Source organism: Puma concolor, chromosome E4 (assembly GCF_028749965.1).
Source record: "Puma concolor isolate L17-30 chromosome E4, mPumCon1.1.hap2, whole genome shotgun sequence".
NCBI lineage: Eukaryota > Metazoa > Chordata > Mammalia > Carnivora > Felidae > Puma > Puma concolor.
Window position 1 is genome coordinate 5,729,983 of NC_141683.1, and position 23,138 is coordinate 5,753,120.

A 23,138-nucleotide genomic window follows, 5' to 3' on the forward strand; every position below is an offset into this window, starting at 1 on the left:
ATCTCTCGTTTATGAAGTTAAAATTTACTGGAGATGTTTACTCGTCTTGCGGAACACTCGCGGAGTAAGTTACTCGCAGTCCAAGGTTTCACTGTATTGGGTTTTTGCATTTTAAGAAAGGTGCTGCTCACCAAAAAAAAACCAGAAAAGAAGTTTAAAAGTCACGGTTGTACCTGATGAGTGAATCTCTTCTGCGTTATTTTCACGTGGTTGTCTCTGCCTGGGCTTATACCCCTCTAGCATACAAGGAACTCCCTACCGCCCTTTTCCAGTTTGGGAATTTCTTTGTTTATCAGACCCTTCTTTTATTGAAGTTGCTGCAACTTACTATATTTTTAAATTTTTTATGTTTATTTATTTTTGAGAGGGAGAGAGTGAGCAGTGGAGGGGCAGAGAGAGAGGGAGACAAGGCACTGACAGCAGAGAACCCGACGCAGGGCTCAAACCCACAAACCATGAGATCATGATCCCAGCCGAAGTAGGATGGCTGAGCCACCCACGCACTGCAGAAGTTGCTACAACTTACGTCTTCTATCCAGTGGCTCTGGGTTTACCTTGAGTCATGTGAAATAAATCCAAGCACACTTTTTCTCCGACATCCATTTATTGATTTTCATGTGCTTATTGGCCATTTGTATGTCTTCTCTGGAGAAAGGAATATTCAAATCGTACGCTCATTTGTTTAATTGGGTTGTCTTATTTTTCAACATTTTTTTTATTGCGGTAAAATATGCATAATATACAAAACTTGTCATTTTGACTATTTTTAAGTATACAGTTCAGTGGCATTAAATGTCTTCACCATTGTTGTACAAACCATCACCACTGTCCATCTCCAGAATCCTTTTATATTCCTAAATTGAAACTCCATACTCAGTAAGCAATAATTCCCATTCTCTGCCTCCACCCCCAACCCCTAACCACTGAGTTTCTATCTCTGTAAATTAGACTACTCTGGGTGCCTTGTGAAATGGAATCATACAACGTTTGTCCTCTCGTGCTTGGCTTCTTTCACTTGGCACAATGTCTTCTAGGTTCATCCATATTGTAGAACGTGTCCGAATTCCGTTCCTTTCTAAGGCTGAACAGATGCTTTGGTGTACGTATACATTGCATTTTGCTTATCCATTCATCTGTCCACGGACATTTGTGTGGCTTCTACCTTTTGACTATTGGGAATAATGCTGCAGTGAGCATCGGTGTACTACCTCTTTGAATCCCTGCTGTCAGTTCTTGTAGGTCTGTATCCAGAAATTGAACCGCCAGGACATATGGTAATGATTTAATTTCTTGAGGAACCCGCCATACCGTTTCCTACGGGAGGTGCGCTGGTTTATGTTCCCACCAATACTGCCCGTGGGTTCCAAATTTTCTGCATCCTCACCAACGCTCATTCTTTATTGTTTTTGTTTGTTTGTTTTTAACAATAGTCATCCTAACGGGTGTGAAGAGGTATCTCATTGTGATTTTGATTTGTGTCTCCCTAATGATTAGTGACGTTGAGCATCTTTTCGTATACTAACTGGCCATTTGTATATCTTCCTTGGAGAAATGTTGTTTACTTTGTCGATGGTAGTATTTGCAGCACGATTGTTAAGTCACATGCTGAAACTCATATATCCTAGGTCTCTAGCTTTTCCTTGATTAGCATTCTATTAGCCGTCCAAAAAGGAAATAAAATGAATACATTTCAAATCAAGTATTTGTTGATTGTTCAGTGTGCTTGATACTCTTTTAGGAGTTGGAAATACAGAAATGAATAAGATATCATCTGTGTTCAAAGGGATCTCGTGTCCTGAAAAAAAAATTTCCTAAGGGAAAATTTTAGTGGCTCTTAGTGATTATCTTTTCTGTAAATGAATTAAAACAATCTTGATTTTCTATACTAGACTCTTACCTAATGTGTGAACAGGAAATCGTGGAAATGATTTGTCTTTGTGATATTTAGGCCTCAGCTAGAAAACACAAAGGCCGGGGCTGAATTAATCTGAAGATCCATTTACTCCTATGTCTTGGGTTGATTTTGGCTTCTAAAGGCACCATCATTTTCTCTCCACCTGAGTCTTTCTCCGTGATCTCTCTGCATAGGCTATTTGGGCTTCCTCTTAGCAGGAGAGAGTGTGTTCTGGAAGTCACGCAATGTCCATTCTGCTACATTCTGTTTCTTGAGGCAGTCAGTCATGAAGGTTCAAAGGGCTAAACACTTACTTGCCTGAGTTACAAGGAGTTATAAGGAGTGACAAGATTCTGGAAGGTCACGTGAAACTGGAAATAGGACTGTGGTTGTTTGGGAAATAAAATCTCCTTTACCTACTCAGCACTAAGCTAACCCAGGCTATGGTTTTAACCATTTTTGAAAATTAGGGTAACATTTGACTTCAGCAGTTTCTCCTATCACTCCCATTTTCCACTTCAGTATGTCTAAATACCAGAGCAGTGCACATGTTTTATCGGGTAGCTCTTTCAGTCATGGGATTTCATTCACTGGCCACGGGCCCTAAGTGCATTCGGAATGCTAAGCAGTGTCTTACAATTTCCCCACCTCTGTTTTTTTCAGTTCTCTCAAATCAATATTTGTTCTGTCTTTTTCAGTCTGATAATCATTCTCTTTGACAAATAAAATAGTTGAGCAATCTGCTTTGTACTCTGTCATCTATTAACATAAAATTGTCCATCCCGGTTAGGAGGCTTTCTTTCCCTGAATACAATTTTAAAAGCCCCTTTTTGTTGTCCTTGACATTTTTGCAAGCCTCAGCTCATTCTGGGTTTTAGTCTCCTGATTTATCTAACCAAATTATGTCATTGTTCTCCGCTTGTCCTTTGTTATGTGGCTCTTCTTCCGCCTTTTGTATTTATCCTGTTAAGTCTGAGTTAAGCAGAGTGGTGTCTAGCCAGTTTTTTTGGTTTCTTTGGACATTACTCCTTTCTTACTGTGACCATTTTCATTACATAGTTAGAATTTCTTTTTGAGATTTTTTTCAACTTGCTTGGGTACCTTCCCTCTAGAGTGTTGAAAATATGGTCTGAGTAGGCTCAGCATTTCCTATCTAAGCTGACTCTCTAGGGTGAATGTTCACTTTATCCAAAGACTTCTGTTCTTTCCATTTCACTAACCAATTCTCTCGAGCATGAGAACCAGGTCCAGAATATAGCAGTGTTAGTTGTCCTTCTGTGGAAACGCTTTGGCAAATTAATGATTCAGAGCGTGATTTAGAAAGGGGTTTGATGACAAAGTATTTCAAAACTACCGTGGATTAGGAAACATACACTAAATCCAGGAAAATTGGATTTAAAAATTTGGGATAGGTAATTTATCAGGGAGTAAATGGTATGCTCAATTTGAATATTTACGGGCATATAGTAAGAGTTCAGGGGTGACTGTGTGTTCTGTGAAACTAGATAAACAAAACTCACTTGGTTTTCCTTTTCCTCCAATCTTGTGACTAGAGCAAGGGAAGACCCAGGTGGTTGTAGTCTGGTGATTATTTTCTAACTTGATGCAACTTTAATTGGCGTCTTTGACCCACCCACATTGTTCCTTCTTAGGAAAGGAGGAGTTTCCTTCTGGTGAAAGGGAGGGATGCTTCTCCTGAAATAAATCAGTTTTCATGTATTCAAACTGGAAAGTGGAAACAAGAATGCAAAAGCTGTTTTTGTTTTTATATGTAAATAGTGCCTATATCCAAATAGTTTATCTTCTCTTCGCCAAAATGGACTCTGTATTGGGGTCCCTGGGTGGCTCAGTCGGTTGAGCGTCCGACTTCGGCTCGGGTCATGATCTTGCAGTTCGTGAGTTCGAGCCCCGCATGGGGCTCTGTGCTGATAGTTCAGAGCCTGGAGCCTGTTTCAGATTCTCTGTCTCCCCCTGTCTCTGGCCCTTCCCCTCTTGAGCTCTGTCTCTCTCTTTCTCTCTCTCTCTCAAAAATATTAACATTAAAAAAAAATTTTTTTTTTTAAATGAACTCTCTATTGTGTCATATTTTCCTTTTTTTAATTGCCTTTGTGTATTTCTTTGCAGTTGGTCGCTTCCCATGGCGATGTCCATTTGCCACCGCGGTACTGGTATGGCCTTGAGTGCAGGTATGGACACGCGTATTCACGCATACGTGCACACCGGCACACGCACTTCGAAGAACTTTGCTGTTTCTGTGTCTCTTAGCACCCCCTCCTGTGCAAATCAGCAACTTGATTTAGAGAAAATGACGAGTCCATTTAAGTTTATTGTTCATTTGTTCCTTTAACAATTCATCATGAGTTCCCAGTAAGCTTATGTTCTTTCCTTAGCCAGGTGTTTTGTTTGTTTGGTTTTTAGTAAGCTTCACACCCAGCGAGGAGCCCAATATGGGGCTTGAACTCACGACCCTGAGATCAAGACCTCAGCTGAAATCAAGAGTCGGACACTTCACCAACTGAGCCACCTAGGCGCCCCTATCCCTAGCACACTATTATATATTTATTGAAATTACAGAGAACAGAGGTAGAAATGTCATAGAGATGTGTGGGCCGACTACACATTGACCAAACACCGTCCAAGATTAGTCATCAACCTTATGCTTCCAGAAACTCAGCTTTAGCACCCATTCTGCATCACCAACGTTGATTAGGCCCAAAAAACCAAGTCCTTCTCCAGTCTCGCAAAATCTTGGTTTACGGCCCAGAATGTCTATTTATTTACTTACGTGGTATGAATTGTATGCTGGTCTTAGTGCATCCATTTCAGGTAGTCAGGTTTATTACAGGCAGGAAGGATGCAGATTTTAATCAGGTTTTGGGATCTGATGCATCTTTCTACAATAGAGAGATACTTTACAAGAGGATCAGCTGTATTTAAAATTTTTCCCTGGCTGGTACAGGAAATATGGACATATTTTTGTTTTCTGTGATGTTCTTCAGGGACCGCCCCCCTGGACTCCTGTAGACTGTGTTTTTACAGAAGTGCTCATCAGCGAGACTGCTGGCTCAAGTGTAGGGACCCTGTATTTAGGCAGCTGCTGCTAAGACATTGGCAGAAATTAGCTAATGCCATGTCTTTGCTGTTCAAAGTCAGATTTGTTTTGTTGGTAATCAAGTAGGGATAGGAACTCCTACCTAATATCGGATATTATCATCCCTACTTATCATTCCTTTGGTTGGTAAAGGGATGATGGAATCCAGGTAGAAGGATGATTGCTATTGTCTTGGAATCTGTGTGTAGTTTCTGGTTTTTGACCCACTTGGACTGAAAATAATATAACAGACTTCAAGATTAGGTTATGCTAGCTGTAAATTCAGTTACTTTCTTTCTGCCTGCTTTGAATCTTATAATTGCTAGATTTATTCTTTATGCTTAGTTTGGTGGTGTTGATGAGCAAATTTAATCCTAAAAATCATTGAGAGAACAAGAGCAGTTTATCAGGCTTTAGTTTCCCTTTTCATCTCAGTGTATTTATCACCACCGAATGAGACAAAGGATGTTGACTCTTTCATAGACCATACTAATTAAAAAATATTCGTTTGCCAAACATAGCTAACGGTGATACATATTTTTTTCACAACCATACTTCGCAGTAACTTACTTCTTTCCTATCTTTACCCCCTTGAAAGACCTTGCATTCATTCATCAGCACGTATCCAGTTTATCCCTAACGTTCTCCCCTAATTCCAGGATGGAACGTAGTGGCTGTTGTGTATATGGTAGTAGTTCTCCTGTTTCCCTCAAATGCTGAAGGTCCATTCAAAACTGGAAGGGAACCTATTTTTAATAGGTGGGTGACGTAGGCAACCCGGTCAGCTCTCTGAACCTCAGTTTTATTCCTTGTTAAAATGAGCATCTTATTAATGCCTCTCCCAGAATTGATGGGATTTCAAGAAACCACACTCTGGATGTTGACTTACGAAAACAGGAATGAGAAGCATGATAAATTTAATGGCAGCGGTCTCTTAGAAGATGAAGTGCACTGGACCAGATGGTGAATTTGGCCTGAAATGAAGTCAGTCCCAGCATCTGTGATCTTTGCATTCTTGTGGCTCTCCTCCAGTCTGTTCTTCACTTAACAGCAGGAGAAACAAAACCTTATGAAAATAAATTGAATCGTGTCACACTTAGAGTCACCCTATCACTGCATTTGCCTTTGCGCTTAGATTAAAATTCAAGTCTCCACCGTGGCATAAAGTGCCCTGCCTCGTCTGGCCTTGCCTCCCCTTGCTTCCTGTGCTCTGGCCACACTGGTCTTTGAATTCCTTTGAATGAGCAAAAGCCTTTCTCACCCCAGAATCATTGCATGATTGCATTGACCAGAATCATCAGGTCATGATCCCAGGGTCATGGGATCAAGCCCCACATCGGGCTCCGTGTTGAGTGTGGAGCCTGCTTGGGATTCATTTATTTCATTTATTTTCTCTCTCTCTCCCTCTCCCTCCCTTCCACCCTCCCTCCCTCTCTCTCTCCCCCCTAAAAAAAAAAAAAAAAAAAAGTACTTTGCCTACTACCATCTCTAATTAAGGAGTTTCCAGTTCTAGTTCTTTTGTTAATTTTCTGTTTCACAGCACTGTTCCTTCATAGTTCTTATTGCACTGGTCGCCTCTTTCAGAGCTTTTATTACATATTTGTAATTCTTTTGTTTGCTTACTTTTTATAAATCTGTCTCTTTTATTAGACTGCTAACTCTACAGAGAGTGGGGACTGCATGTACCTTCTTTACCCTCCATACCCACTGGCAGACACGCAGTAGGTGCTTAGTAGATCTCCGTTTACTAAATGAATACAACCATCTAAGTCATTTTGCTTATAGTGGTCATTTCAGAAATGTTCATTTTTCCTGCCTTCTAGTTCATCTCCTGCTTGCATTAGACATTAAATAGTGATAGTAATGGCCCCTACCCTCAAGGGCAGAGGAGTCTAAGGAGTAAGATTAATAAATATATATAATGCTCTGTAATAACTTTTTAATAGAAATATGGGGTCCTTGAGGAGAGACCATCTGTGAAGGAGTTGGAGAGCTTGAGAGAAGGATGAGGAGGAGAGTTCATTAAGAGGTGGTGGAGGAGGACATTCCGACAGAGAAACTACCTTATGGCCTAGGGGTTGGGAAGTGTCCAGGGTCACTGGATGGTGATGACTGGGTCTGGTTGTTTGAGAGTAGTGTTTACGGGAGAAGTGGCAGAAGGTAAGGCTGGAAAATGTGCTAGATAGTGAAGGACCTTGACTGCCGTGTGGGGAAGTTGGAACTTGATCCTGTAGATCTTTGGAAGTCAAAAAAGTTTTCTGTTTTCGGGGTGCCTGGCTGGCTCGGTCAGTAGAGCACTTGACTCTTGATCTTGGGGTTGTGAGTCGAAGCCCCGCATTGAGCATAGAGCTTTACGTTAAAAAAACGGAAAGACAAGTTCCTGTTCTCATTCCAGTAATAGGACAGGCTGGCTGGGACAAATCCACTGTAGAGATTTCGCAGCCAATATGTAACTTGTGAAAAGCATGTTGAGCCACAAAGTGTGATGACGCTAGTTTGACTTTAAAATAGAATTTATTGCAAAGGGACTTCGTAAACAATCCTTTAAAATATGGGAAGAGATGGCCAGTAATACTCTTCCATTGCTTAGATGCTGTAGGGAGTAAAACACTCATGGCTTTTCATGGTGACAGATGGTATAACAGTCTTGATGCGATCAGGTCAGTCCCTTGAGAGTGGCAGGTAGCGGAAGCTGCAGCAAGAGTGAGGCTGGGGGAGGCAGTCAGGATGCGGCAACACCACCGGAAACCCCGTGAGTTTAGAAGAAGCCCGGGGGGGGGGGGGGTGCAAAATAGCAGGTATTCAGAGGAATTGCAATTACAAATGAAGCTTACAGTGACCTCAGAGGGGTGTGGGAATGGTCCTGAAGGTCTGGGGTTGTTAGTAAATACGGGTCAGGTCAGAGACCTTCAGTGAGAGATTGCCTGGATGCATACACAAGCCTCCTGCTCAGGCCGCCCATTTCTTTTCTAGAAAAGCCAAAGGCCTTACAGATTTATAAAGTAACTAATGGAACTTGAAAATGACTGCTCTTTTCTTCTGGGCTGTCATGAGATGGGACATTAGTCATTGATTCTTGAATGTGTTAGGAATCCTAGTCACTGAGGCAGTGGAGACAAAGTAACAAGAGTAAACTTTGGGAGTAGGACAGATCTGTGTTCAGTTCCCAATGTGTCACTAACCAGGTACTATATAGGCTTACTTCCTTTCCTGCTTGTATTAATGCCTAGTTAGGATTGTGGGAATTAAACACTAGATAGAAAGTTCTGGCTGTAAATCAGAGTCTTCATGACCCCTCCCTTGATAATTTGCTAGAACGGCTCATCAGAACTCCTGAAAACCCTTTACTTACATTTAGTGATTTTTTTAAATGAAGGATGCCCCTCAGAAGAGCCAAATGGAAGAGGAATGTAGGACAACATATAGGGGTGGACGGGCGGCTGTCAGTGTGCATGGAGCTCCCATGCCCTCTCTGGTGTATTTAAAATAACACCAAAGTTCAGCTGAGTAAAAATGAGGATCTGATTGGCTTTATGAATTGATTCATGAATTGGGCAGCATCCCTTTTAGCAAGGAGATGCTCTGCTGAGCTAAACAAAAGAAAGGTTTTTAAAGGTAGAGAGAAGGCATTAAAAAAAAAAAAAAAAAGAGGGGCTCCTGGCTGGTTGAGTGGGTGGATCATGTGACTTTCAATCTTGGCATTGTGAGTTTGAGCCCCACATTGGGTATAGTGGTTAGTTAAAAATAAAATCTTAACATGTTTTTAAGTTTATTTATTTATTTTGAGAGAGAGAAGAGAGAGCGAGCAGGGGAGGGACAGAGAGATAGTGCGATAGAGAATCCCAAGCAGGCTCCGCACTGTCAGCACAGAGCCGGATGCGGGGCTTGAACCCACGAACAGTGAGATCATGACCTGAGCTGAGATCAAGAGTCAGATGCTTAACCGACTGAGCCACCCAGACGCCCCCAAAATAAAATCTTCAAAAAAAGAAAAAAAAAAAAGGAAAGGAAGGAAAGGAATTTATTAGCAAGGAATGCATTGTTTAGGCAAGGTTGCCCTCCTGAGGGGCATGGAAGGTATCTATCAGTAAATTTCCTATCAGTAAATTTGCCCAGATTGACCAGGAAATTCCGTGTTGACTGGTTACACTGCTGGGAAGTTGAAACTGCAGTTAGCTTAGGTATCAAGTTAGGTTTGCTGCTTTGCCCTAAGCGTCACCATGGTCGGCCTGTGGGTTTTTCTAACACCACCCTTTCTGCACCTGATGTGTTCAACAGCTTGAAAGCAGCTCAAAACCTGTCGTTCAGGGGGTTTTATGGAGGTTTCTCACCTAGGCAGGATTGATCACGTTATTGGCCATTGGTGATTAGCTCAAGCACCAGCCACTCCTTTGCAGAGATGTGGGGGATGGGGATGGGGAGGAGGGGGTGGGGATGGAAGTTCCAACCCTCCATCCCTGCCTTGGTCTTTCTGGCAACTAGCCCCCGTCCTGAAGCTGTCTAGGGGCCCCCAGCCACCGGTCATCCCAAGACACTCTTCCCACTCTAGAAGTTCCAAAGGTGTCAGGACTGGTGTGCCAGGAGCTAGGGGGAGAGACCAAATATATATTTCTTACCATAGCACATCTTTGAACAAGGAATGTCAGTCAGTTAATTCAGTCAAAAGTGACTTTGGCCAAAGCTTTCCTCATTACAAGTGAAAAAAATATATGAGAGGAAACCAAATATGCGATTTCCCAAATTCCCCTCTGATGCCTAGTATACCAGGAAGCTGGTGATAGCCTCTCCTCCAATGACCTCAGTGCCCAAGGGGGGGGCTCCTCTAACAGCTAAACAACGTAAATTAGGAAAACAAAGCCACTGAAGTTGTCCCATCTAATCAGTCAGACAAATTAAGTGGTGCTTTCCCTGGCCTGTGGGGACCAGCTCTGGCCTGCTGCACTGCAGTAAAGCGCTACATACAGAGCCCCTCAGGTTGGCAGCAAGTCCTGTGGCCACTTCCAGAAGCCATCCGAAGCCCTTTCAGACCCTTCTTCCCAGCACGGCCCTGCAGATGTCCCTGCAGATGAGAATGGAAACCTGTGCAAGAGCCTTGCCGGAGCCATCCACCTGATGGTTCACCCAGCCCCGGTGACAGCACCTGATTGTTCTTGTATCCGAAGTGCTCGCACACTAATCTCATCGTGTCCCGTTGTGCCTGTCGGCCTCCCTGCAGCCTCTGGAGGGGGCGGCGGCAGGAGTGTTCCTGCACTGAGAAAAAGTAAAACCCTTCGGAGAAGCATTTGCTCTTCTGGAGACCAGCGATTTTGCCAGGCCATTTCATCCTGGTAATGCAAGGACAGAACCATAGCACTTGTGAGTAGGAAAGGCTGAGAACAAGCTCTTCAGCTACAGATGATGAGACATTTTCTGAACGGTGCGGAAGTATCCCAAGCATTCACAGAAATAATAATCGCCACCAGGCCTGTATTAGGAAATTCACGTCTAGTATTTAATTTAATTCTCACCATCCTAACTGGCATTAATACAAGCAGAAAGGGAAGTGAGGAGTAAGCGGCTGGTTAGTGACAGTAAGAACTGGACTCTGTCTTACTGCACAGGTTGTGCTGCTGCTTTCTCCACGCCGCCTCAGTGGCCAGGATTCCTGCTGTGTCCATAACACGCCACATTTGAGAATCAGTGACTGATGTCCCTTCCCTCTCATGCCAAGCCCAGAAGAGAAAAGCAGCCACTTCAGAGTTCCACTGATTACCTATAGGTCTGTACGTAAGGCCTTTGGCTTTTCCAGAAAGGAAGCTGACTGCCTGAGCAGAGCTTTGCCCGTGTATGCAAGCAGCCTCTCACTGAAAGGCTGATCCTTCAGCCTGGCCTGTGTGAGAATCTGTGGACCTGGAAATGATGATGGTGACGGCCAGTCTGATAGCCGGGGTTGGAGAAGTTGTGCAGTATCCAACAGTGTATACATCCCATTAGTAAGTCATTGTGGTTATTGACAACTGAAATTAAAAAGAAAATTCCTCTTGCCATTATGTGAATAGTTCTTTTGTTTTTTGTTTTTCCAAATGGCTGCTAAATTGTCAGGACATAAATACTTGAGTTGTTTGGATCTAATTAGTTAAGAAACAAAACTGTTAGGTATCTCTTTTGGCTTAGGGGTACCCTTAAAAAAAAAATTACTGAAAACACTGAGGTACCATGAACTGAGAGAGTTTGAGAAGATTTGAGAAGATATGGCCCAAGAGGATTCAAGGATCTTTGGATAGATTTGGTCTGGATAGATAGAAAGTTAGAAGGTCACAGGACCCCTCCACTGTTCTTGGAATTTCAGTGCAAACCTTCATCCGAAACTTTGATTGGCACACATATGCCTAAGATATCCAGACAGACTCCGCTCTGATCTGTGCACCCCATGTGACAGCAGTCTAACTGCTGAGTCCCAGGAATGGCCGCTCATAGCAACACTCCCCTCCCAGAAGACCAGACTGGTCAGGCTGCCTCATCTTAGAATAACACCACCTACTCTGGGATAACCTTCCAGAGTCAAAACTAATGGAAATCCTGGGATGTGAACAGCAGCGTCTTCAGCCTTTGCTTCTATGAATGTCATAGAATTTTGTCAGCTTAATCAATTCAAAAGCAAACAAATGTCTCAAAATAAATCAGTTGTTCTCAACACCATTCTCCTCCATAACCCCAAGCCAGTTTTTTCAAGATCAGTATTTTTTAAACAATGGAAACACTAGCAAGTCTAAAAAAACAATTACGAGTCAGGAGTTTATAAGTGCTTAAGAAAAAAGTGTGGTGTTAGCGGAAAGAATCTGAGTTTTGTGTTCAAATCCCGGCCCGTTCACTTAATGCTCAGTAAACTTGGATACGCTTCTTAATGTTTCTGAACCTCATTTCATTCACTGCTAAGTGAAGATGGTACTAATTTTTCAGATGGTTAGGAGGATTAAATAATTCTGTAAGTTTTCGGTAAACGATGGCTGTAGCAATAATTGTATTTGCAGTAGGTGGTATTTTCTGATATGAAAATGACATGAAATGACACAGTGTCTCTGGATATACACAAAATGGTTATCTCTGAGTAGTGGGATTATGGGGAACCTTTGTAAACCATACTCTTCTATAATGTAGTTCTTTGCAATGTATTTTTGTAATCAGAAAAAAAAATTAAGTGATGTTTCTGGGAGGTCAGGGAGATCTGGGGATCACCACACAAATTCCAGTCTGTGTATAATTAGAGGAGAGACCGCGTTGGCTGGCTGCTTTTCTGTTCTTTTATTTTTTATTTAAAAAAATTTTTTTTCAACGTTTTTTATTTATTTTTGGGACAGAGAGAGACAGAGCATGAACGGGGGAGGGGCAGAGAGAGAGGGAGACACAGAATCGGAAACAGGCTCCAGGCTCTGAGCCATCAGCCCAGAGCCTGACGCGGGGCTGGAACTCATGGACCGCGAGATCGTGACCTGGCTGAAGTCGGACGCTTAACCGACTGTGCCACCCAGGCGCCCCTTTCTGTTCTTTTAAAAAGGGCTCTTTTTGGGGCGCTTGGGTGGCTCAGTTGGTTAAGCATCCGACTTCGGCTCAGGTCATGATCTCACGGTCCGTGAGTTCGAGCCCCGCGTCAGGCTCTGTGCTGACAGCTCGGAGCCTGGAGCCTGCTTCCGATTCTGTGTCTCCCTCTCTCTCTGACCCTCCCCTGTTCATGCTCTGTCTCTCTCTGTCTCAAAAATAAATAAACATTAAAAAAAAAAAAAAAAAGGGCTCTTTTTTCTGGGGCGCCTGGGTGGCTCAGTCAGTTAAGCGTCCGACTCCAGCTCAGGTCACGATCTTGCAGTTTGGGAGTTTGAGCCCCACATCTGGCTCTCTGCTGTCAGTACAGAACCCGCTTCGGATTCCCTGTCCCCCCATTCTCTCTGCCCCTCGCCTGTACGCACACACCCATGCACGCTTGCTCGCTCTCTCAAAAATAAATAGACATCAAAAAACAGGGGCTCTTTTCTGAACTGTTTTACACACAACGCTCTGACACCAAATTCATATTTTTCCCATTAACGACAAATTTTTCAATTGTCCACGCACCAACTGAGTGTCCTCCAATTCAGTTCAGTAGTGATACTCACCACTCAGAGTTAGTGCAGACCTCACAGGTTAAGGGTTCAGCCCTTCGGGCTGATGGTCCCCCACTTCGGGCTCCAGTCACAAGTCCCAGGTTGCCACCTGTACTCCTCAACCCAGTCGCGTAGAGACCTTGGTTTGTGCCGATCACTGTGTGAGATGCTGTGGTTACAGAAATGAGTAAGTCATGGCCCTTGCTCTTGAGGACCTCATCGCCAGGTGGATTTCCCTCCCCCAGTTGCCGCATCCACACTTCAGACTTCACTTATCACTGACCTTGGGATGACGCTCAAATCTGTGTCTTCAGGTCAGAGCTTTAGACCTTGATCCAGCTGCTTACTGCATATGCAACCTTGACGTTCCTCCCGTACCTCCACCTTAGGTGTCCTCTGAATTGAACCTGTCTTTCCCTTCCCAGAGTATCAACGTCAGTCCTCTGACAAACCAAACCTGAATGTGTTTCCCTCGTTCCCTGTGTGGGTAAAGGGCATTATCAGTCGCTCATGCAAACCACCACCCTTGACTTCCCTCATTTACCCCATGTCCCCAGATCTTACCTCCTTATATCTTTTTTAGTTGTCCATTCTTTATTCTGTTACTGTCTTCAGTCAGGCTACCACCTTCATCCACCGAAGACCCGGAATTACTCACAGCCTCCTGTTCAGACTTCCTGCCTCCCCTGTGATTACTCTCCTCTGTCCCCTGTGGCTGCCAGGTTGACCTTCTCAAAGGGCATATGTGACCATATCACTGTCCGGTTTAAAACCCTTAATGATTTATCAGTCCCATTAGGAATGGCAGGATGTGGGGCACCTGGGTGGCTCAGTCGGTTAAGTGTCCAACTTCAGCTCAGATCATGATCTTGTGGTTCCTGGGTTCTAGCCCCACATTGGGCTCTGTGCTGACAGCTCAGAGCCTGGAACCTGCTTCAGATTCTGTCTCTCCCTCTCTCTCTGCTCCTACTCTGCTCATGCTCTGTCTCTCTCTCTCTCAAAAATAAATAAACATTAAAAAAAAAAAAAAAGAATGGCAGGTTTTGGCTCAAGTAAACATCTCCTCCTCCTGAGCCGAGGGCAGATCAGTGTTTGTGTATGTGATACAGCCTCACGGTCCTTCTCACTACAACACCTTTTTTCTGGTTGGTTGTTTCGGGTGTACAGTATATTGATTTGACAACTCTGCATTTCTCAGTGCTCAGTATAAGTGAAGTCACCACCTGTCCCCATACAATGTCATTACAATATTACTGACTATATCCCCTGTGCTGTACTTTTCATTTCTGTGATTTGTTTATTTTATAACTGGAAATTTGTACCTCTTTTTTTCTTAAAATTTTTTTAATGTTTATTTTTGAGAGAGCATGAGCGGGGTAGGAGCAGAGAGAGAAGACACAGAATCTGAAGCAGGCTCCAGACTCTGAGCTGTCAGCACAGAGTCCGACACGGGGCTCGAACTCACGAACGTGAGATCATGACCCGAGGGGAAGTCGGACGCTTAACCAAGCCACCCAGGCGCCCCAGAAGTTTGTACCTCTTAATCCCCCTTACCTATTTAACCTGTTCCCCCATCCACCTCCTCTCTGGCAACCACTAATTTGTTCTGTGTATTTAAGAGTCTGTTTGGTTTTTTAGATTCCACATATGAGTGAAATCATATGCTATTTGTCTTTTTCTAACTTATTTCACTTAGCATAATACCCTCTCACTCCAGCCATGTTGTAGCAGATAGCCAGGTCTCGTTCTTTTTTATGCCTGAGTAGTATTCCACTGGGTGCATACACCACATCTTCTTTGTCCATTCACCTACCAATGAACACTTGGGTTGCTTCCATATCTTGGCCATTGGTAAATAATGTTGCCATAAACATAGGGGTACATATATCGTTTTGAATTAGTGAATTTTTTTAAGTTCATTTATTTAAAAAAAATTTTTTTTTATATTTATTTTTGAGAGAGAGAGAGAGAGAGAGAGGAAGACACAGAATCCAAAGCAGGCTCCAGGCTCTGAGCTGTCAGCACAGCGAGGCTTGAACTCATGAAACGTGAGATCGTGACCTGAGCTGAGTCGGACGCTTAACCAACTGAGCCACCCAGGGGCCCTAAGTTCATTTATTTATTTTTTTAGTAATCTCTACACCCAATGTGGGACTTGAACTCATGACCCTGATGTCAAGAGATACATGCTCCTCCAATTGAGCCAGCCGTGTGGCCCTGAATTAGATTTTTGTTTCCTTTGGGTAAATACCCAGTAGTGGAATTACTGGATCATATGTCATTTCTGTTTGTCATGTTTTGCGGAACCTCCATACTGTTTCCCACAGTGTTTGCACCGATTTACATTCCCATCACCAGTGCGCAAGGATTCTCTTTTCTCCACATCCTTGCTGACGTTTGGTATTTCTTTTCTTTTTGATACTAGCCATTCCGACAGGTGTGAGGTGATGTGTCCTTGTGGTTTTGATTTGCGTTTCCCAGGTGACCCTTGGCGTGCATCTCTTCGTGTGCCTGTTGGCTGTCTGCATGTCTTACTGTAACACTTGAGACAGTCATTATTAATTGGTACGGATTGGCGCTGAGGTGAACTGCATTTGATTGGTACCAGGATGAAATCTCATCCTTTTTTTTTTAATGTTTTTATTTATTTTTGAGAGAGAGAGAGAGAGAGAGAGAGAGAGAGGGACTGAGTGCGAGCAGGGGAGGGGCAGAGAGAGAGGGAGACACAGACAAAGCAGGGTCCGGGCTCTGAGCTGTCAGCACAGAGCCTGACGCAGGGCTCGAACTCACGGACCGCAAGATCATGAGCTGAGCCGAAGTCAGACGCTCAACCGACTGAGCCACCCAGGCGCCCCTGAAATCTGTCATCCTCGACTGGCAGGATCAAGTTTAAACTCTGTAGTTTGGCATGTAAGGCCCTCTTTGATGTATCCCACCACTCCCCACTTTGCTGTCCCCTTATCTCTTTTCTCAAAACTCAGCTCAGGGGCGCCCGGGTGGCTCAGTCGGTTAAGCACCTGACTCAGTTTCAGCTCAGGTCATGATCTTCAGGTTTCGTGAGTTGAACCCTGTGGCAGGCTCTGTGCTGACAGTGCAGCATCTGCTTGGGATTCCGTCCCCCTCTCTCTGTCTCTCTCTGCCCCTCCCCTGCTCACACTGTCTCTGCCTCCCTCAAAAATAAATGAATGAACTTAAACAAAAGATTTTTTTGAACTTAGCTTAAATGCACCTCCACGAAAAAGCTTTTCAGGGTACTCTGCTCCTCCCACCAGATGGATCTTGATTGTTGTCTTTGAGTTCCTTAGCGCCCTGTGCACACAGATACCTTGGTTGTGGGCTGGTGCCCTTTAGCACCTTACTTGGTCCTGTGGATTGATTTCCCTAAGTAAAAAAAAAAAAAAAAAAAAAAAAAAAAGCTGGACACTAAGCTTCCTAAGGGCAAAGACCAGGTCTTCATTTTTCTGTCTGCAAGCTTCATACAGATTTAGTACGAAGGATGCTTTTCGTAAGTGTCTGTGAAATGGAGGCGTGTGTGTTTGCCACACTTGACAAGAGTGGAGTAGAATGGCCTTCTAGAAGTTACACTCCCTGCACGCTGTCTTCCAACTCCTGCCGCTGTAAATATTTCACGTTCTTTAGGATCTTCTTGGAGGGGCGCTTGGGTGGCTCAGTCGGTTAAGTGTCCACTCTTGATTTTGGCTCAGGTCACGATCCCTGGGTTGTGGGATCGTACCCCTCACTGGGCTCCATGCTGAGCGTGCAGCCTGCTTAAGATTCTCACTCTCCCTCTGCCCCCTCTCCCTTGTTTGCTCGCTCGAAGAAAAACAGATCTTCTTGGAAAGAGTTTGCATAGCCATCCCAATAGCCTGACTTGCACAAGATTCCTTCTGGTGCTCAGTTGCCACAGTTCTGGTCCCTCTTCTACCTTGAGTGGAGATGGAAAATTAGATGCTTGTTGAAATAAAGTTAATAGCCTTTCACCGTGCTGTTGAGAATCACTCTGTAATGAGCCACAGTTACCGGTGGAAATGTGTAGGGGTGGGAACTAGGTGGCAGCTATTGGAGTAGAGATTGTTTTTTATGACCGCTTTATTGAGACATAATTCATACACCATGCAATTCACTTATTTAAAGTGTAGAATTCAGTTTTTAGTATATTCCCAGAGTTGTGTAACAATCACCACGATAAGATTTAGAACATATTTTTTTTAAATATAATTTATTGTCAAGTTGGCTAACATACAGTGTATACAGTGTGCTCTTGGTTGTGGGGGGCAGATTGCCGTGATTCATCGCTACATACAACACCCAGTGCAAGTGCCCTCCTCAGTGAAGATTTAGAACGTTTCAATCATTACAAAGGGAAACCCCATATCATTTATCACTCCCCATTTCCCTCCCAATCGTCTAGCCCAAGGCAAGCACTTACCTACTCGGTGTGTGTAGACTTGTCTGTGTGGAACATTTCATATAAGCAGATTCTGCAATACGGGGTCCTTGGTGACAGGTGTCTTTCACTTAGGATAACATTTCCAAATTTCCTCCGTGTTGTAGCATGTGTCCGTATACGGCTAGACTGTGCTTAATTTACTCATTCGTCGATTGATGGGTATTTGGGTTGTTCCCAGTTTTTGGCTACCATGAGTAATGCTGCTATTGTGTATAAGTGTTTGAGTAGACTTCTGTTTCATTTCTTTTGTGTGTATACCTGGAAGTGAAATTGTTAGGTCATGTGTTAATTCTGTTATCATTTTGAGGAACGCCAGACTGTTGTCCAAAGTGACTGTAACACCATTTCACATTCCCACCGGCAGTGTTTGAGATCCTAATTTGTCTGCATCCTTGCCAACACTTGTTATTATCTGTCTTTTTATATTTATGTTACTAAAGACAGACTGAACGCTTTTGATATTTATATAAATGTGCATATTTTATGTAAAGGTGCACGTAATTTTATATTTAGATATAGCATCCTAGTAGGTGTGAAGTAGCTTCTCACTGTGATTTTTTTTAAGATTTTAAAAACTGTAATAGAGAGAGAGGGAGGGGCAGACAGAGACAGAGGATTTGAAGTGGGCTCTGAGCTGACAGAGACAACCCAGTGTGGGGCTTGAACTCACAAACTGTGAGATCATGACCTGGGCCAAAGTCGGACACTTAACTGACTGAGCCACCCAGGGGCTGCTCATTATGGGTTTGGTTTGCGTTTCCCTAATGGCTAATGGTGTTGAGCATCTTTTCACGTACTTACCAGCCATTTATTTAACTTTACTATTTAGATCCTTTGCCTATTTTTTTAAGTTTATCTTTTTTAGTAATCTCTGTTAGCAGTGTGGGGCTCGAACTCCTGACCCCGAGATTAAGAGTCTTACGCTCCTCTGACTGAGCCAGCCAGGTGCCCCTCCTTTGCCTGTTTTTAAATTGGGTTGTCTTTTTTTTTTTTAATTTTTTAACGTTTATTTATTTTTGAGACAGAGAGAGACAGAGCATGAACGGGGGAGGTCAGAGAGAGAGAGGGAGACACAGAATCCGAAACAGGCTCCAGGCTCTGAGCCATCAGCCCAGAGCCTGACGCGGGGCTCGAACTCACGTACTGTGAGATCGTGACCTGAAGTCGGACGCTTAACCGACTGAGCCACCCAGGCGCCCCTGAGTTGTCTTTTTATTATCGAGCTGTAAGAGTCTTTGATGTATTCTGGATACAGGTCCCTTATCAGACAGACGATTTACAAACAGCTTCTGTGTTCTCCTACTTTTTCTTTTGAGTGTAGTTGACACACAGTGTTGTGTGTTTCGGGCGTACAAACACTGACTTAGCTTCTCTGTACATTATGCTGTGCTCGCTGCAAGTGTAGCTACCATATCACTATATGTGGCTGCGTCACCGTTACGGTGTCATTGACTTTATTCCCTATGCTATCCTTTTATTCGTCTCTTGACTTTGTTGGTGACATGATTCACAGCAAAAAAAATTTTAATTTTGATAAAGCCCAATTTATTCTTTTGTCACCGATGGTTTTGCCATCATATTAAGAAGCCAGCGCCTAATCTAGGGTCATAAAGATTTACTCCCGTGATTTCCTGAGAGTTTTACTGTTTTAGCTCTTCCATTTAGCTCTCTGATCCATTTTGAGTTACATTTTGTGTGTGTGTGTGGTAGAGATTTGAACGACTTAAAAAATGTTTCTCAGTCTTGACATAGGACTGAATATCCTGTTTTTATTTTTTCCTTCCTGAGATGATAATCTAGATGCAGTCAGAAGGTGACTTCTGGAGTGGCAGGTGTCGCTCTTGTAGAGAGGGATGTTGACAGGAGGAATAATGTGCTAACATGTGTGGCAGATTTCAGAGATTAGGGTCAGGTGCCAGGCAGCCTCCCGCTCACCACAGACGCGAGCATTAGTTTAAATCTTGCCGTTTCAGAATGGGTGAGAATTGTACGACAGGTGCCAGGGGCTGTTGTAGAACCAGTTTTATGTGTTATTAGCCGTAGCTGGTGGGCAGCTCTAACGGGCTTATTTGGTTTTCTCCTCAGGGGTCTCTCTGTTTGGTTTGTCGGCCCTCTTGCTCCCTGGGAACTTTGAGTCCCATCTGGAACTTGTCAAGTCCCTGTGTCTGGGGCCATCGCTGATCTACACAGCCAAGTTCGCTCTTGTCTTCCCTCTCATGTATCACACCTGGAATGGGATCCGACACTTGGTAAGTTCATCGTTTACGCGCTTTCTGGGTGAAGGGAATATAGGGGAACGTAGGGTTCCCTCTTTTGTTGCCTGGGTTTGGTGCTGCCCCTGAAGTTAGTTGTGCTGACCTTTGCCCGGGGGCCTCTTGGGGAAAGCTCAACGGGTCCCCGGGTCCCGTGCCCTGCTCGGCAGCCCCGCCGAGCACTGGGTGTAGGCCAGCCAGACCCTTGCTTGGTCTCACTGCGAACTCGTCCGTTGTGTGAGGCGCGTCACTACGAGAGACCCCTGAAGCCAGGACGTCCCTCTGGCCTAGGAGGCGTACTTAGTACACGCGTAATTAACTGGCGCCTACTGTGTGTCAGCCTCTGTTCTAGAGCCTGGGGTTTCAGTTATGAGCTAGATGGTTGCTGATTCCTGTCAATCCAGGTGACAAACTGCTGGAGTCAAATATATTAACTTCTGTTAACTTGTGTTATCTTAACATCGGATCGCGTTGACTGTTCTTTTTTTTTTTTTTTTTTTTTAATTTATATATGAAATTTATTGTCAAATTGGTTTCCATACAACACCCAGTGCTCATCCCAAAAGGTGCCCTCCTCAATACCCATCACCCACCCTCTCCTCCCTCCCACCCCCCATCAACCCTCAGTTTGCTCTCAGTTCTCAACAGTCTCTTATGCTTTGGCTCTCTCCCGCTCTAACCTCTTTTTTTTTTTTTTTTCCTTCCCCTCCCCCATGGGTTCCTGTTAAGTTTCTCAGGATCCACATAAGAGTGAAACCATATGGTATCTGTCTTTCTCTGTATGGCTTATTTCACTTAGCATCACACTCTCCAGTTCCATCCACGTTGCTACAAAAGGCCATATTTCATTTTTTCTCATTGCCACGTAGTATTCCATAGTGTATATAAACCACAATTTCTTTATCCATTCATCAGTTGATGGACATTTAGGCTCTTTCCATAATTTGGCTAATGTTGAGAGTGCTGCTATGAACATTGGGGTACAAGTGCCCCTATGCATCAGTACTCCTGTGTCCCTTGGATAAATTCCTAGCAGTGCTATTGCTGGGTCATAGGGTAGGTCTATTTTTAATTTTCTGAGGAACCTCCACACTGCTTTCCAGAGCGGCTGCACCAATTTGCATTCCCACCAACAGTGCAAGAGGGTTCCCGTTTCTCCACATCCTCTCCAGCATCTATAGTCTCCTGATTTGTTCATTTTGGCCACTCTGACTGGCGTGAGGTGATACCTGAGTGTGGTTTTGATTTGTATTTCCCTGATAAGGAGTGACGCTGAACATCTTTTCATGTGCCTGTTGGCCATCCAGATGTCTTCTTTAGAGAAGTGTCTATTCATGTTTTCTGCCCATTTCTTCACTGGGTTATTTGCTTTTCGGGTGTGGAGTTTGGTGAGCTCTTTATAGATTTTGGATACTAGCCCTTTGTCCGATATGTCATTTGCAAATATCTTTTCCCATTCCGTTGGTTGCCTTTTAGTTTTGTTGGTTGTTTCCTTTGCTGTGCAGAAGCTTTTTATCTTCATAAGGTCCCAGTAATTCACTTTTGCTTTTAATTCCCTTGCCTTTGGGGATGTGTCGAGTAAGAGATTGCTATGGCTGAGGTCAGAGAGGTCTTTTCCTGCTTTCTCCTCTAAGGTTTTGATGGTTTCCTGTCTCACATTCAGGTCCTTTATCCATTTTGAGTTTATTTTTGTGAATGGTGTGAGAAAGTGGTCTAGTTTCAACCTTCTGCATGTTGCTGTCCAGTTCTCCCAGCACCATTTGTTAAAGAGACTGTCTTTTTTCCATTGGATGTTCTTTCCTGCTTTGTCAAAGATGAGTTGGCCATACGTTTGTGGGTCTAGTTCTGGGGTTTCTATTCTATTCCATTGGTCTATGTGTCTGTTTTTGTGCCAATACCATGCTGTCTTGATGATGACAGCTTTGTAGTAGAGGCTAAAGTCTGGGATTGTGATGCCTCCTGCTTTGGTCTTCTTCTTCAAAATTACTTTGGCTATTCGGGGCCTTTTGTGGTTCCATATGAATTTTAGGATTGCTTGTTCTAGTTTCGAGAAGAATGCTGGTGCAATTTTGATTGGGATTGCATTGAATGTGTAGATAGCTTTGGGTAGTATTGACATTTTGACAATATTTATTCTTCCAATCCATGAGCAGGGAATGTCTTTCCATTTCTTTAAATCTTCTTCAATTACCTTCATAAGCTTTCTATAGTTTTCAGCATACAGATCCTTTACATCTTTGGTTAGATTTATTCCTAGGTATTTTATGCTTCTTGGTGCAATTGTGAATGGGATCAGTTTCTTTATTTGTCTTTCTGTTGCTTCATTGTTAGTGTATAAGAATGCAACTGATTTCTGTACATTGATTTTGTATCCTGCAACTTTGCTGAATTCATGTATCAGTTCTAGCAGACTTTTGGTGGAGTCTATCGGATTTTCCATGTATAATATCATGTCATCTGCAAAAAGCGAAAGCTTGACTTCATCTTTGCCAATTTTGATGCCTTTGATTTCCTTTTGTTGTCTGATTGCTGATGCTAGAACTTCCAGCACTATGTTAAACAACAGCGGTGAGAGTGGGCATCCCTGTCGTGTTCCTGATCTCAGGGAAAAAGCTCTCAGTTTTTCCCCGTTGAGGATGATGTTAGCTGTGGGCTTTTCATAAATGGCTTTTATGATCTTTAAGTATGTTCCTTCTATCCCGACTTTCTCAAGGGTTTTTATTAAGAAAGGGTGCTGGATTTTGTCAAAGGCCTTTTCTGCATCGATTGACAGGATCATATGGTTTTTCTCTTTTTTTTTGTTAATGTGATGTATCACGTTGATTGATTTGCGAATGTTGAACCAGCCCTGCATCCCAGGAATGAATCCCACTTGATCATGGTGAATAATTCTTTTTATATGCCGTTGAATTCGATTTGCTAGTATCTTATTGAGAATTTTGGCATCCATATTCATCAGGGATATTGGCCTGTAGTTCTCTTTTTTTACTGGGTCTCTGTCTGGTTTAGGAATCAAAGTAATACTGGCTTCATAGAATGAGTCTGGAAGTTTTCCTTCCCTTTCTATTTCTTGGAATAGCTTGAGAAGGATAGGTATTATCTCTGCTTTAAACGTCTGGTAGAACTCCCCTGGGAAGCCATCTGGTCCTGGACTCTTATTTGTTGGGAGATTTTTGATAACCGATTCAATTTCTTCGCTGGTTATGGGTCTGTTCAAGCTTTCTATTTCCTCCTGATTGAGTTTTGGAAGAGTGTGGGTGTTCAGGAATTTGTCCATTTCTTCCAGGTTGTCCAATTTGTTGGCATATAATTTTTCATAGTATTCCCTGATAATTGT

The 23,138-nt window shown here is 43.4% G+C and overlaps 1 protein-coding gene across 3 annotated transcripts in view; it reads left to right on the plus strand.

Annotated features, from left to right (window-relative positions):
• The window catches only part of SDHC (succinate dehydrogenase complex subunit C), a 42,772-nt gene that overhangs the window by 12,845 nt on the left and 6,789 nt on the right, over window positions 1-23,138 (plus strand). For all 3 annotated transcript variants that reach the window (XM_025915213.2, XM_086693955.1, XM_086693954.1), the window contains 2 exons: window positions 4,019-4,080; window positions 19,635-19,798. In XM_025915213.2, the coding sequence (XP_025770998.1) occupies window positions 4,019-4,080; window positions 19,635-19,798 (226 nt within the window). The remainder of the gene's footprint in view (window positions 1-4,018; window positions 4,081-19,634; window positions 19,799-23,138) is intronic.